The sequence below is a fragment of the Monodelphis domestica genome, chromosome 6, assembly GCF_027887165.1.
Source record: "Monodelphis domestica isolate mMonDom1 chromosome 6, mMonDom1.pri, whole genome shotgun sequence".
Taxonomy (NCBI): Eukaryota; Metazoa; Chordata; class Mammalia; order Didelphimorphia; family Didelphidae; genus Monodelphis; species Monodelphis domestica.
Window position 1 is genome coordinate 6,858,683 of NC_077232.1, and position 15,131 is coordinate 6,873,813.

A 15,131-nucleotide genomic window follows, 5' to 3' on the forward strand; every position below is an offset into this window, starting at 1 on the left:
AATTAGTTTCTCTCTGCAAGGAGTATTATATTTTTTAGAGGTTTATTAAAGGTTAAGGATTAAAGAAAATACAGAACAAGAAAAATACGTGCCTAGGCCAGAGGCCTAGACAAGATAACCTCACATCATGAAAGAGACGCGTCTGCTCCAAAATGGAAGTCCAAAAGAGGCCCAAAAGCCTTTGCAATCAGGTTAAATACTTTCTTGATCTCGGCCCACCTGAGAATTCAGTGAGATTAGAGGGCATTCTGGGAGCTAGCAAGAACTCCTGGGGAATGGAGTCCAGAGTTCAAATTTCAATTTTACACCTCCCACCTCTGATCTTCCAACTGCAAAGGGCAAGTGTGTGTGTGTGTGTGTGTGTGTGTGTGTGTGTGTGTGTATCAAATCTCTTTTCCCTGTTGACTTGGAAAAAGCACATAACTATTAAATAGTCAGAAAAATCACTCTTTAATCAAGGAAAGGGCTTCAGTGTGATAGTAGGCCTCCACACAGAGCAGAGTCTGAGGATTGAACTCTGGTCACTCTGGACAATTCCAAGGAAAAGAATTTGGGGAACCTATATACCATTTGGGGGAAATCCAGGGGCAGGGAAAGAGCATGGACATCAGTATAGCTACAAAGAAAATGGGAGGGTTCAAACTATACTGACAGAATACAACCAAGGTGGGAAAGAAGCCTAGCTAGAGGCTGGGGTCTAAGGGAAGGGGCTGCCTACAATGGACACTAAAGGATGCTCCCTGCCCAGGTGAGGGTCTTCTTGGGAAAGGGTCTCTAATACAATAGGGTCCATTATTCAGTCTGAAACTGTTAGCATGAGATTCCCTTCAGGGTGGATTCTCAAAGGAACGAGGAACAAGGACAAACTTTGGGGTCTCCAACTTATAATCTAGTCCCAAAACTTGGGGTTCATCAGATCTTACTAGGCTACAAGTTTAGGATTTCTAGATTCCATGTTGACATCCCCAACCCCAAATCAGCCAACAAGCATTTGTGTTTACTATGTTCCAGGCACTGTGCTAAGGGTTGGAGACAGTCAATACCCTCAACCAGCTCCCAGAAGGGAGAGACAACATGCAAACAGCCTTGTCCCAAAGTTATCTATGGAATCAAGTGGTCATAACCAGCAGCGGGAAGTCAGCCTGGGGAGTTCAGGAGAAAGTGAGAGGAGAGGACACAGAGGCATCAGCTGTAGATGGACTTCTCAGGGAGTTCAGCCACCAAAGGGACAAGGGAGATGGGGTGACTGGTAGCTATTGCGTTAGAGTGAGAAGGTCAGAAAAAAAAAGGGAAGGAAAGTGTCCAGATGGGTGGGTTTTCCCAATTGTAGACCATCATCCTCCACCATCCACCTTCCTTTGTGAGGTGTCAGACTGTAAGCTCCTTGAGAGTGGGGCCAGCCTTTATCTCTTGCTAGGCACTCAGTGGGCATTTAATAAACGTTTATTGCTTTGTTTGGAATTGAAGTGAGCAACAGGGGAGAAGGATGAAGACAGGCTGAAGGGATAAGATTCTAGCAGTCTTGCTCAGATCATATGGAGGCTCCTCTTTCCCTCTGTCCCCCCTCCCTCGTGTCTGTTCCCCAAGCCCAAAGGTCTTAGCTCTGCTTGTTTTCCCCACTTTCAGTCACAGAGGCAGCCCCCTGCTCTCTAGTAGCTCAACAGAAGTGAGAAGGATAAGGAGAACCTTCAGTGATGTAAGGATAATTTTAGGGTTGTGACCTAATCTAAATTAATTTTTGGTCACCAGGGAATATCCCAAATAAAATACCCAAGTCAGCTGGAAATTTATGGTGATTTTAATTAATATAGAGGGAAGGAATTAAGAAATGAGAGAGAGAGAAAAAACTGGTTTCTAGTTAGAATTTCTAGGTCCCAGCCAGGGGTAGAGAGTCTCAAGAAGTTTGGGCCTTTCCTGGAGGGCTCCAGAAAGGTGGGGTCACTAAATCAGCTTTTCACTCACCATTGCTAAGTCTTTTTTTTTTTTTAACCCTTACCTTCTCTCTTGGAATCAGTACTGTGTATTGGCTCCAAGGCAGAAGAGTGGTAAGGGCTAGGCAATGGGAGTCAAGTGACTTGCCCAGGGTCACACAGTTGGGAAGTGTCTGAAGCCAGATTTGAACCTAGGATCTCCTGTCTCTAGGCCTGGCTCTCAATCCACTGAGCTACCCAGCTGCCCCCCAATGATGACAGTCTTAAAGAAGTCTGGATGTTGGTCTTCCAGTCACTCCTCTAGGTCAGTTCAAAATATCTGAACAAATGTATATTCTCAAAATGAATGTCCCAATCTGAACTTTTCGCCCTCTTTTATAGATTTTTTACTCTTGTGTCCCCTCCTCTAAATTTTCACATCTACCAATCACATCAGATACTTTTCTCCAGGACTGCCCATTCTATAGTTCTCATCTTCTTTGATTAGATTATATCATTTTGAGTTACTTAATGTAACAGTTAAAAATTTTGGGAAACTGAGGCAAGATAGACTGAGGCAGGTAGAAATTAGTTTCTCTCTGCAAGGAGTATTATATTTTTTATGAGGTTTATTAAAGATTAAGGATTAAAGAAAATACAGGATAAGAAAACATAGGTCTCTGGCCTAGACACCTCACCTACATTATGAAAGAGCTGCCTCTGCTCCAAAACGGAAGTCCAAGAGACCAAAAGGGCCTTTCCAATCAGGTTAAATGCCTTCTTGATCTCCGCCCATGTGAGAATTCAGTGAGATTACAAAGCATTTGGGGAAGGGGAGCAAGGGCTTCTGGGAGTTGAAGTCCTGGATTCGAGTATATTTTTACATTAACACTTCTTTAAGTTCACCTTTTGTTGGCTACTTAACCTTTTTTGTGATTAATTTACCTTTTATAGTTACTTAATACCTTTTTGTAGTAAGATCTAAAAATAGATTGTAGCTTAAAGTTCTAGCTTCACTATAAAATAAGAGCTAAGTACCTTCATTGTTACAATCAGAAGATTACAATTTTATCTTCACCATAAAGTAAGATCTAAGTATCTTCATTGTTACAATCAGGAGATAGCTAAATCCAATCTTCCCAATCCCCCCTGATGATTCTTGGGAGACTAGTCTCCCCATTGATAATTTAATATAATCATCTTGTAGTCCTAAAGCACTTCTAACTACAGATGTATACAATATTCAATTTCTAAGAGAAAATTACAATAGAGAGAAATAAAAAAGAGAGAAAGCAAAATCAATGTTTTGCTAGGCACATTGACAAAAAAGCCAAAATTAGGCGGCAGTCCCCTTTGGCATAAAAGTATACATTTATAATAAATGTTCAATCCCCTTTTGTTCAATTGATTGCATCCAAAAGTTCATTCTGGATCTTCTTGATGCAGTGTAGATTTCTGCAAGCATTTTCCTTCTAGGAGTTCATTCTCTGGGTTCAAGGAGTTAGCAAACTTCTTTTCCTGAAATTCTTCTCAAACAAAATTTTAAATATTGAATTTTTTAAAAATGAAAATACAATACAATCCCCCCTGAAGAGGGGGTTCATCAATACCTGATTAACTCAAAATGGTTGAATTATGGGGTGTATAAATCAATTGTCAAAATAAAAAATATAAAATATAAAAGAAAAATAAATAAATGGAAGAAAATAAACTTTGAGAGGAAAAACAATTCAAAATTCAGAATCAAAATATCAAAAACTATATATATATATATATATATATATAAAATTTCTGAATTAAAAAATAAATTCATAACAGTCCCCTGTTATTAGGGTTCAATTAAAGTAATTTTCTATCTCATCCCGCAAGTTTGAAGGGGAAAAAAATTGCATTAATGTTGTATTTAGCCATTATAAGTCAGGACTATAGGAAGTTGCCATAATATAAGAGAGAAAAAACAAGCACTAGATTTTTGTGTAAAAAGGGAAGTGTCATTTCCTGGTCTGATATTTCATAATTTCTCAGAGAAAGGGAGCCAGAATAGCCAATTGCTAGGTATTTTCATAGAAAGTATTTTACAAGGAGTGTAGTTCAAGGAGTCCTGCATCTTAACATATGTCAAGCGCAGCAACCTCAAGTCTCACACTAGGTTCAAATCCTTTCATATTGTTGTAGAAGTTCATCAATCCCACATGGATTGGTTCCATTTTGACCTGTGTGCTCTTTTTGGCATCCTGGTAGTTTGGGTGGAAATAGCTAATCCCATCAGATGTTCAGTATCTCTTTTGTCCCAGTGGTTTCTCCCCCTAGGCTAAAGTCCATTACCAAGGTGGCCCAGCCCTGGGCTGAGTCTTTCCCTTTTTGTGTCCATTATAAAGCCTCAGCCCCTCCGTTATTCCTGTCTGGAACTCCTCATTTTCCTTTCTTATCCATTGTAGAGTCAATCAACTGTCCCTCTCACCCTAAGCCTCAGGTTGTCTAGAAAGGTATTTAAGCTCCCCAACTTTAATGGCTCCTTGGAATTGTTATTCTCCTATGTTTGGCATTCCCAAGGGTCAGTGACCAGAGAGGCCAGAGTTCAATCCTCAGACTCTGTGCAGTGTGGCATGCAGCTCTGCTGTGGAGGCCTACTAGTGCTGCCCTTGATTAAAGAGTGATTTTGACTATTTAATAGTTCTGTGTTTTTTCCCAGTTGACACTTTTAAATAACAGCTGGGTGGGGGCTGAGGGAAAAGGCCAAAGACTTGGTAAAGAATCATGGATACGGGGTTGTTGGGCCATTCAAACTTGTCTCAGTTCCTTCCTAGGTGTGTGAGGTGAGAAAAAACACAGAACTATTAAATAGTCAAAAATCACTCTTTAATCAAGGGAAAAGGGGTTAGCGCTACTAATGCGACCACAGAGCTGCTTTCCAAGACTGCACAGAGTCAAGCCGCCCTGGTCACCAGCCCCTGGGAGTGCCACCGACTCAGGATGGACTCCGAGGAACAAAAGAACTTGGGGAACCTATATACCACTCTAGATGACCTGGGGGGTTTAGGATTAGAGGGACAGTTGATTGACTTTACAATGGTAAGAAAGGAAAATGAAGAGTTCCAGACAGGAATAATAGTGAGGGGCTGGGGCCCTACAATGGACACAAAAGGGAAAGACTCAGCCTAGGGCTGGGTCACCTTGGTCATGGACCATAGCCTAGGGGGAAGAAACCACTGGGACAAAAGGGATGTTCAATATTGGATGGGATTAGCTGTTCCCACCCAAATTACCAGGAAGTTCGCTGTCTGATGAAGAGGGACCTTCCCTCAGGGGGAAACTTCTCCTGTGACAAGGTCAAAACCTGGGCTTTCTACACTCAAACTAAATAAACTGGGGATCTCTAGATTTCCGTGTTGACAAGGGTCACACATCAGGGGAAGTGGAGTTAATGATCTCTAACTCCCATATTTTTGGGGCAGCTAGACTGTCCAGTGGATACTCCACTGGGCCTGGAGTCAGGAAGACCTGAGTTGAAATCTAGCCTCAGACACAGACCAGCTGAGTAACCCAGGTGTCAACTTGGGATCCAGAGACCCCAATCCTGCCCCAGACCCTAAGAATTCACCCAGAGGGGGAGGGAAGTGTCAGACTCACTTTCAGACTGAAGAATAGACCTTAAACTGAATTGATAATCCCAGTTTAGGTGGGGTGAGCAGATCTATTCAAATGCTAAGCACCCTTTTAGTCCTAGATCTGAGATCCTCCCCAGAAGACCCACCCAGGCCTTTTAGTAGGCCACTCCCTGACGCTGTCTCCTGCCTCCTTTCCTTTGTAGCCATGGGAAGGCCAATCCATCAGTCTTCCCTGTCCCTAGTTTCCCAAATGGTATACAAGTTCCCAAGTTCTGCTCTTCAGAGAGTCATCTAGCGCGGTGATGGTGATCCCCTCAGAGACGCTGTGCCAGAGTGCCAGAGCAGCCGCGGATAGGAACGCTCTTTCCCGCTTAGACTTGGTTTTTCTGACTACTTCAGTGGTTCTGCGCTTTTCCAGGTTAACAATGGTTAAGTCTCGTGATGCTGTTTGCCTCTCTTTCCTCATCTATAAAATGAGCCAGAGAAGGGCAAACCGCGCCGGTACGTCTGCCAAGAAAGACCCAAATGGGGGTTTTGGTCTTACAAGATGACTCTACTACAAATGAATAAGGATTGTTCGTATTCATTCAAAATGGCCAAGGATTATTGAGTGATCCGTGTATAACCCAGCCGAATGGCTGCCATCTCTGGGAGGGAGGGGGAGGGAGGGAACATGAATTTTGCAACCCCGGAAAGACTTGAAGATGTTTAGTGACTCTTCTAGTCTCCAGAAGCCTCTTTCCAAGGATCTAACTGGGACTTTCAGCTGGCCAGACTGAATCTTCAAGTCTTAGTCTAAGAGGCAGGGAAGGGACTTTCCCTCAGGGAGGAACTCTAGGGACTAGGTCAAACCTGGGCTTTCCAGATCCCACTAGGCCGCAAGTTTGGGGTTTCTAGATTCCATGTTGACAAACCCAAAGGGGGCCACCCAGAGTCAGACATGGCTGAAGGACAATAGCAAACCCTGGGTTACTGCGCCCCATAAAACTGCTCCAGCTCAGCTGACAGCCCACTGCAGAATGGGAGGGCTCCTCCACACTCCTAGTCACACCCTTCTGTGACTCAGTCTCTACTTCTGGAAGGTGACTGGATCAGGAAGGAGGGGAAAAGTACCCCATCTAACTTACTTTTTCTTTTTTTTTTAAATCTAACCTTTTGCCTTAGAATCAATACTGTGTACTGTTCCAGAAGAGCAGGAAGGTCTAGGCCAAGGGACTTAAGTGACTTGCCCAGGGCCACCTAGCTAAGAAGTATCTGAGGCCATATTGGAACCCAGGACCTCCCATCTCTAGGCCTGACTCTCTACCGACCCAGCTGTACTCCTCTCCCTTAACTTTCTTCCATATTCCCTGCAGAAGGAAATGGCAGGAGGTCTTAGGTTCAAGTTTTACCACAACCACAAACTAGTTATGAGATTGTGGATAAGTTAAAAAAACAAGTAAGTTCCAGACCCTGAGGATACAGAGAAAAGCAAAAGTCTTCAAGGGGTTCACAGTCTACAGGGGAGACATCAAGCCCAGGGTGGGACACGGAGGGAGAGCTTAACCCCTCAGGATTTTAATAATAACCCTGAAATTACTATCTCTGCCTTTATTAGCTCATTAAATCTCAGTAACAACCCTGTAAGGGAGGTGCCATTCTGTCGGATGAGGAAATCGAGCCCTGCAGAGGTTAAGAGATTTGCCAGGATCACACAAGTGGTAAGCATCTGCGGTAGGATTTGAACTCAAAACCTGTGTGTAAATTTCAAAGGTGGCGGCCTGCACTAGGACCAATAGAATTACTGCAAGTCCGCGCCGTCCCTACCCAATCAGTTCTATATTTAATCTCGGTAGAAGGAAGAGGAAAGGAGGGGGAGGAGAAGGGAGGAGGACCAGAGAGTCAGGAGCCAGGAGTTCAGCTTTGCAGGGCCCGCCCCGCCCCACGTGCACCTGTAAACAGGCTAAGGCGCAGGCGCCGACCGGCGTCCACGCCCACTGGCCAGCTAAGTCCCGCCCTCACAGGGAGTGTGGAAGCGCGGGGAGGAGGCTTAGCTGCTCGCGGTTGTTGGTCTTCCAGAGCAGTCGAGAGCAGATCTCTGCGCGACCCAGACCTTGGCTCAGCCCGGCCCTGTCTGACCATGGAGGCCTGGCTGCTGCTCTTCCCGATGCTGTCGCTTCTCCTTGGCGGGGAAGGCAGGCACCTTCCGCTGGCCTCGGACCCCGCTCTGGAGGCGCCTACGCAATTTGCGATGGAGATTTATAACCGAGGCCGGGATCCCGGGGCTGCTGCTGTGCTACAGAGCGTTCGAGGGCGGAGCCTGAAGGTGAGGGGTGGGGTCTTGTGGGTGGGGGAGGAGTCGTGGCATAAGGGAGGGGGAGCCATTTAGGGTCTGGGCCTGTGAGGACCGGAGTGGGTGGGGGATGGGACTAAGGGAATACCTCTTGGACCGGGCCTCAGGGGTCTGTGAGGAGCCTGAGTAGAAGAAGGGACTACAGGGATGCCTTGAGGGCGGGGCCTGAGCGGATAGGTGGGGGCCGGGAAGAGGCGGGGCCTGAACGATAGGGGCGGGGCCTGCAAATGGAGAGTATCTGAATGGAGTCCCAAAGCTCTTCCCTTCCTCCCCTCCCCTGCGTACGTTCGGAGGTGGAGAGGGCCCTAGGTCTGGCGGGACGAGATGATGGGCCTTCAGGGTTGGGGATGCCGATGCAGAGAGAGCTCCCTCCTTCCAGGAGCTTCCACTCTAGCGAGGGGAGACAACACGCAATGGGGACTCAGCTTCTAGGCAGCAGAAAAGTCGGGGTCCTCGGGGTGCTGGAGGGGTCTGAAGTGCCATCAGAGGGCCGAGGGCCAGGCTCCAGGGCCCTTAGGGACTTGGGGAGAAGGAGTCGAGAGGGAGGGTCAAACTCAAAGAGGGGGGCCCTAGGTGTCATCTCTTTTGGGGTGGTTTTGCTTGTTTGGTCCCATTTCCCAATTTCATTTTAATCCTGTGTGGCAGCTTTGGGGTGTTGTGGGCCCGGAGTGTCCGAGGAATGGGGTGGGGGGAGGAGGGTCCCCGGCTGCCGAATGGCTTCCATGGATGGAGGGGGCAGATCTGAATTCGATGGCCAGGACCCAGGTTTTCACTTCCCCCTCTTTTGCCCAGATGGCCCAGGGGGTGCTCTACTCCCTAGAGGTGACATTGGCTGAGCCGCCATGCAGCCCCCCCACCGCCTGCAAGCACCCCCAGTCTTCAGGGACCCTGGTAAGTACTTCAAGATCCAAAACTGGGACAGGTGTGAGCCTGGCCCTGGTCCTGACCTGCCTCAGCCCTAACTAGCTCTAAGTGTGGTCAATAAGGCTGAGTCAGCCGCTGCGTGAGTGTCACGGGTTAGGGAGCTCCCCCTACACACCCACACCCTGAGTCACATTCAGGAGGCCACCCAGGGCCAGGGCTGGCCTTTGGGGCTCCAGTTCAAGGCCTGACTCAGGGGCCCAGGAGAGCCTTGGGGGGGGGGGTGACTGCCCCCAGGATCAAAGGGAGAAATTGCTTTGACCTTTTCCTCCAAAGTACAAACCAGCAGTGCCTGGCCTCAGGGACGCTGCATTCAAACCTCTCCTAGACATGAGCTGGAAACCTCTCTCAACCTCTAGGAGACTCAGTTTCCCCATCTGTAAGGGTTGTTGTGAGGACCAAAGTGTGTAATTAAAATTCTGTACCCTTGAACTACATTTCCCAGCATTCCTCTTTTCTGTGACTGTTCTTGCTCTCTTCTCAGGCTGCCGCTTTCCTCTACTTCAAGTGATTATTAATAAATCTTATAAAATATAATACTTGGGGTGTTGGATATTAATTGTTAATCTTACAAAAGGAAAGGCAGTTTGGAAAATATGGCATGGTGGGAAAACCCTGAACTTAGAGAAGGGTCTAGGTTCAGATCTTGCTTTGCCACTTCCTATTGAGAGACCTTGGAGGAGGTCCCCTGGCATCATCTGGCAGATGTTGGGGTTGGCTCAGATGTCCTCTATGAGCTAAGTTTATTCCTGTCAAGGAATATGCATTTATTAAGCACCTACTGTGTGTCGGGCACTGTGCTACATAATGGGGCATGCAGAGGTCTAAATGAAACCGTCCCTGCCCTCAAGGAGATGATGGTGATGGTGAAGGTACAAGGGAGAAGGCGGGGCAAAGAGCTCTTAAAGACTGAAGAAGAGGAGAGCCCTTGGAGGGCCCTTTGACGAGGAAGGATCAGGGGATCCTGGCTATTGCCTGGAAGGAACCTTGTGTAAAAATGGACTGGAATCCAGGACTTCAATCCCCACAAGCCTTTGCTCCACTTGCCCAAAATGCCTTGTAATCTCGTGCAATTCTGAGGTGGGCCGAGATGGAGAAGGTATTTAAGCTGATTGTAAAGGCTTTTGAGCTCTTTTTGGACTTCCGTTTTGGAGCAGAGGCGTCTCTTCCATGATGTGAGATTATCTTGTCTAAGCCACTCTGGCCTAGGCACGTGTTTCTTATCCTGTCTTTTCTTTAATCCTTAATCTTCAATAAACCTCTAAAAAATATAATACTCCTTGCAGAGAGAAACTAATTTCTACCTGCCTCAGTCTCCCCTAAATTTTAACTGTTACACTTGGAGACCATCTAGGCCAGCCCCCCATTTTACACATAAAAACAGAATCTCAGATGTTAGCAAGCTTCTTCCTTGAAGATTTTTCTCGAACAAAAAATTTCAAAATCTTGGATTTTTATTAAAATACAATCCCCCTCTGAAGTGGGTGTTAAAAAAACATCCAGTGCAGCTCAGGATGCATTGTTGAGTTATGGGGGTGTATGAGTCAATTATTAAAAGAATTGAAAAAACAAAACAAAAAAATATATAAAAGAAGAAAGAAAAAAATGAAAGAAAGTTAAACTTGGGAGAAAGAAAAAAAAATTTCAAAATCAGAATCAAAATACCAAAATCTATGTATATAAAATGTTGAGTAAGCAAGAATAAATTCATAATAGGCCCTTGTACAGGTCCAATTTAAAGTAATTTCTATCCCACAAGTCTGTAGGACAGAATGCAGTAATATTTCACTTACCCATTTGCAGCCAAGACTACAGGAAGTTGCCATAATATAAGAAGGAAAGGAACTAGAATTCTATTTTGATTGGGATTTTTGTCATTCTCAGGGATATGAGGAGCCAGGGAAAATCCCAAATAACAAAATACCCAAGTCAGCTGGAAATTTTATGGTGATTTAATTGATATAGTGGAGGAGATTAAGTAGAAGGAAGAAGGGAAAGGAGTAGGATTTCTCCCGCCTGGCTAGTACCAGGAGGGAAGATTAGGAGATCTAGAAAGTAAGGTTTTGGAGTGTGAAGGAGGAAGGAATCAGCCTGAACTCCAAAAGGGCTCAGCCAAGATGCCTGAACCTGAATCGGTTCAAGGGCAAACTCGACACCAAACCCAGACAATAGCTGCCACCACGCCAAGATGTTGGAACGCCTAGCGCACTGCCAGCCAAAGTCGCCTCTTCAGGGAAGGAGGGAGAGAGAGCCAGTGACGTGCCTTATATAGACGGTTTTACATCACTTTCCTGCGTCTCATCTGTACCAATGATAGCTTAGCTAGACTTAGGACAGCCCAGGGATCTGTCTGCTGTTTTCTGCACATGTCTGTTGAAGGCCATTTCCTCACATAATTAAATCTTTGAGTATGGAGCAGACATTCCTGACCTTGTTAAACTGAGTAGGGTGGAGAAAATGTAGAGTTCCCAAGACTTGATTCTGTTAGACCAAGTATCTCCATTGTTACTGATCAGGAAATAGCTAAAGTAAGGTCTGATTAGGGTGGCATAGTTTTAAAATTCACAGAAGGGGACTTGTCCAAGGTCACCCAGTAGGTCAATATCTAAAGCAGGATTTGAACCCACATTTTCTCGACTCCAAGTGGTCTGCCTCTCTAGGAAGCTCAGGGTGCCCATGATATGCCCTTAGCTGCCATGAAGCCCTGCCCCAACTCTGCTCCCCACTTCCTAAGCCCATTTCTACACCCCCCCCCCCAACACGGGCACATTCCTCTGCCTCAGCTTTGTCGCTTTGAAGTCCTGGACCAGATGTGGGCCAAACAGACGCTGCTGGAGCAAGATTGTGGTCAGCCTGGTGAGAAGAGAGAGCCTAGGGCGGTCGGTGAGCCTTGCCCAGCTCCCCAAGGGAGTGGGGGATTGGGGGTAGACTCGGGGCTTACAGAACTGGGGCTGTGCTCTTCCTTTCACCCTGCCTAGGCTCCCAGCCTCTTCCCTGGAGTTCTGACCATCAGCCTCCTCCTGGCCTCCCATCCAAGGCGAGGAACCAGAGCAGTCCAGATGCGGGCTTGTTGGCTGAGCCCCACAGCTCGTCCTTGCCCAGGATGGTAAGCGCCCCCTCCCACCTCCCCAGTGTGGACAGCGAGCCGTTGGGAGGTTTACCCCCCACCCCCTTCTGTTTCAGGGTGACTCAGTGGAGCTCATCAGTCTCTTCAAGGACTTCCTCACCACCTACAATAAAAGCTACGCCAATGCCACAGGTGAGGGCCCTCTGCCACCCGGTCACTGAATTCCCGGCTCCCAGCATGCCAGTAACCTGTGGGGATGATGGGATGATGATGACATTTTTATTTCTAACTGTGTTGCAATTGGGGAGCCAGTGGCCCAAGGGATAGAGGAAGGCCCGAGTTCAGATCCAGCCTCAGACTCTGTGTGACCCTGAGGGAGTCACTGAACTGCTGACTGCCTCAGTTTCCTCATGTGTAAAATAGATGTGATCAGGATGGTGAGGCTCGAATGAGATCGTATTTGTACAGTTCCCTTCCAAAAGGGTTAGGTGACTTGCCCAGGGTCATGCAGCTAGGAAGTGTCCGAGGTCACATTTGAACCCAGGACCTCCCGTCTGGCCTGGCTCCATCCACTGAGCCACCCAGCAGCTGCTATAAAGTGATGTCGTAGAAAGCCGTGTCGGTCACGTCTGCCGACCTCTGGGCCTCTGTGCCAGGCTGTGCTTAGGAGGGCTCGTGACAAAACCAGACCCTGGCGGCCCGGCCCCGGGGCTGTGCCCAGGCTGCCCCCACGCCAGGCACGGCCGCCTTCTTCCTTCCGCCTCCCGGAGTCCCGTTGCCTCCCGAGTTCCCTGAGGACGGGCTGCCCGTTTGGTCTCGGCATCCCCAGCGACAGCCCGGCTTGGCACGCAGGAGGGCTTTTCCCTGATCCCGCCCTGACGGAGGGCCTGCCTCCCCGGGCAGCCCAGAGTCCCGCCGGGTAAGCCTCCCCTCCTCGTCCACAGAGACCCAGCGGCGTCTGGGCATCTTTGCCCGGAACCTGGAGCTGGCCCACAAGCTGCAGGAGTTGGACCAGGGCTCTGCCCAGTATGGCGTCACCAAGTTCAGTGACCTCACAGGTACGGGGCCACCCGGGGGTGGGGGGCGGCGGCGCCCCACCCTGCCTCGTCCCCCTAAGGTGGCTGTTTCTCCCCACAGAGGAGGAGTTTCGGATGTTCTATCTGAACCCTCTATTAAGCAGCCTCCCGGGCCGGGCCCTGAGGCCAGCCCCTCGGGCCCGAGGTCCAGCCCCTGCCTCCTGGGACTGGAGGGACCACGGGGCGGTCACTGCCGTCAAGAATCAGGTGACGGAGCCCGGGGGAGGCGGGGCTGGGACGGGGGGGGGGGGGGGGCCGGGGGGGCCCCCACAGCAGCTCACTGCTTCCTCCTCTCTGCAGGGCATGTGCGGCTCCTGCTGGGCCTTCTCCGTGACTGGCAACGTGGAGGGCCAGTGGTTTCTCCGCCGCGGGGCCCTGCTGACCCTTTCCGAGCAGGGTGAGGACGGGTCTGGCCCGAGACCTTCTCTTGGCCTCCCCCGACCCCCCGGCACTCACGACGCCTTTGTTCCTCCTCGTAGAGCTGGTGGACTGCGACACGCTGGACCAGGCCTGCGGCGGAGGCCTCCCCTCGAACGCCTACACGGCGATCGAGACCCTGGGTAGGGGATGAGCCGGGGGCAGGCCTGGAGCGGGGGGACTTGGCCGGCGGGCCTCCCTCCGGCTCAGCTCGGCCTCCCTTCCCCAGGCGGGCTCGAGACGGAGAAGGATTACAGTTACGAGGGGCGCAAGGAGCGCTGCAGCTTCTCCCCGGACAAGGCCAGAGCCTACATCAACAGCTCGGTGGACCTGAGCCGCGACGAGCAAGGTGGAGAGGGAGGGGCGGCCTGGAGGGGCTCCCCTGGGGGGCGCCCCGATGGCCCCCGTAACTGAGCCCTTTTTGCTTCCCCCCCCCCAGAGATTGCTGCCTGGCTGGCAGAGAACGGCCCTGTCTCCATTGCTCTCAACGCCTTCGCCATGCAGGTGAGGGGGGGCCCTGGGACCCCAGCCCTTGGGGGGGGACGGCCCATCCCTCCCTCTCCTAACCTGCCCTCCCTCCCCAGTTCTACCGCCGCGGCGTCTCCCACCCATTCCGGCCCCTCTGCAGCCCCTGGTTCATCGACCACGCCGTGCTGCTCGTGGGCTACGGTGACCGTAAGTCAGCCAGCATCCGGGGGGGGGGGGCTGGGGGGGGTCCGGTCCTCCTCGTTAGCCTCAGCTGCTGGGAGTGACTGAGAAATGGGGGCCTGGCCACGAAGCGTGCTGAACCCCCGGGGCGCCTGGGCCAAGGCTGCTCCCCCATCTCTGAGCCGTCACTGGCTTCTGCTCCCCAGGCTCCGGCATCCCCTTCTGGGCCATCAAGAACAGCTGGGGCCCTGACTGGGGCGAGGAGGTGAGTTGCTGCTCCCACCCCCACCTCCCCATCCCATGGCCCACCGCGTCTCCCCTAATTCTCTCTTCCCCTCCCCTTACAGGGTTACTACTACTTATATCGGGGCGCCCGGGCCTGTGGCATGAACACCATGGCCAGCTCGGCCATCGTGGACTAGAGAGCCCGCCCCGGGCCGGAAGCGGTACCAGCGGTACCCCCTCTGGGCAGGGCACTGTCGCAGCAGCCTCCTGGCCTGGCCCGGCCCAGGACTCCGACCTCTAGACTAGCGTGGTTCGTTCCTGTGACCCGGCAGGGCCGCCCAGGGCCGTCGGAGGGCGAGGTGGCGCGGCAGAGGGCTGGGGGCCCAGGTGGGGCCCCGTGAGGCGGGGCCCGGGTCTGCTCGAGGATCTGTCCAGGAGTTGCTGCTCCATTCCGAGCACATGCCAGCTCCTGTGAGCTCTGAGCCTCAGTTTCCCTCTCTGTAGGATGGTTTGGACTCTCCTTGCTCCCCTGGCTGAGATGAAAACTGTCTGTTACAGCCGAAGGCTTGTGCCCGGCACCCTCTAGCATCAATAAAGTTGGGCCCCGACCTGTGTCTGGATTGGCTGCGCCACCTCCGGGAGCGTCCAGGGCTGGTCACAGGCCTAGCGGAGAGCCGCAGAAGGGTTCCCAGTTCAGTCTCGGGCCTCTGCCTGCCCCCCGGCAGCCCCGGGCACCCCATCCAGCATTTCAAGGCCTTCCTGGCTTGGCCCCATCCTGTGTCTTCCTCCCTGTTCTCGTTGCCTCCTCTCCGCGCCGCCCCAAGTCCCAGCTTCCCTTCCCAGCACGGGGCAGACCCTTGCCCTCGGCCCCTTGTGCTCCCCCAGGCCATGGAAGGGCACCAAGCGGGGGCTGTTTCCTTAGAGCCT

At 50.6% G+C, this 15,131-nt stretch overlaps 1 protein-coding gene across 2 annotated transcripts; it reads left to right on the forward strand.

The window, feature by feature from the left end:
• The first annotated feature begins 7,485 nt into the window (after positions 1 to 7,485).
• CTSF (cathepsin F) lies at positions 7,486 to 14,812 on the forward strand. Of its 2 annotated transcripts, none has more exons than XM_056801289.1 (14): positions 7,486 to 7,823; positions 8,643 to 8,741; positions 11,555 to 11,627; positions 11,750 to 11,877; positions 11,955 to 12,030; positions 12,783 to 12,896; positions 12,976 to 13,121; positions 13,215 to 13,311; positions 13,394 to 13,474; positions 13,561 to 13,680; positions 13,771 to 13,835; positions 13,916 to 14,006; positions 14,186 to 14,244; positions 14,327 to 14,812. In XM_056801289.1, the coding sequence occupies exons 1-14, from the start codon at positions 7,638 to 7,640 to the stop codon at positions 14,399 to 14,401; spliced, it is 1,410 nt and encodes a 469-aa protein (XP_056657267.1). In that variant the 5' UTR covers positions 7,486 to 7,637; the 3' UTR covers positions 14,402 to 14,812. The 2 variants fall into 2 exon arrangements, with proteins under 2 accessions (XP_056657267.1, XP_056657266.1); XM_056801288.1 differs by having other exon boundaries at positions 7,494 to 7,823; positions 11,555 to 11,654.
• The last annotated feature ends 319 nt before the right edge of the window (positions 14,813 to 15,131 follow it).

Coding starts and splice junctions, on each gene's coding strand:
- CTSF (XM_056801288.1), top strand. CDS start 7,638: ATGGAGGCCTGGCTGCTGCTCTTCCCGATGCTGTCGCTTCTCCTTGGC. Junction 11,655..11,749: donor GAGAGAGCCTAGGGCGGTCG/GTGAGCCTTGCC, acceptor CACCCTGCCTAG/GCTCCCAGCCTCTTCCCTGG. Junction 13,122..13,214: donor TCACTGCCGTCAAGAATCAG/GTGACGGAGCCC, acceptor TCCTCTCTGCAG/GGCATGTGCGGCTCCTGCTG.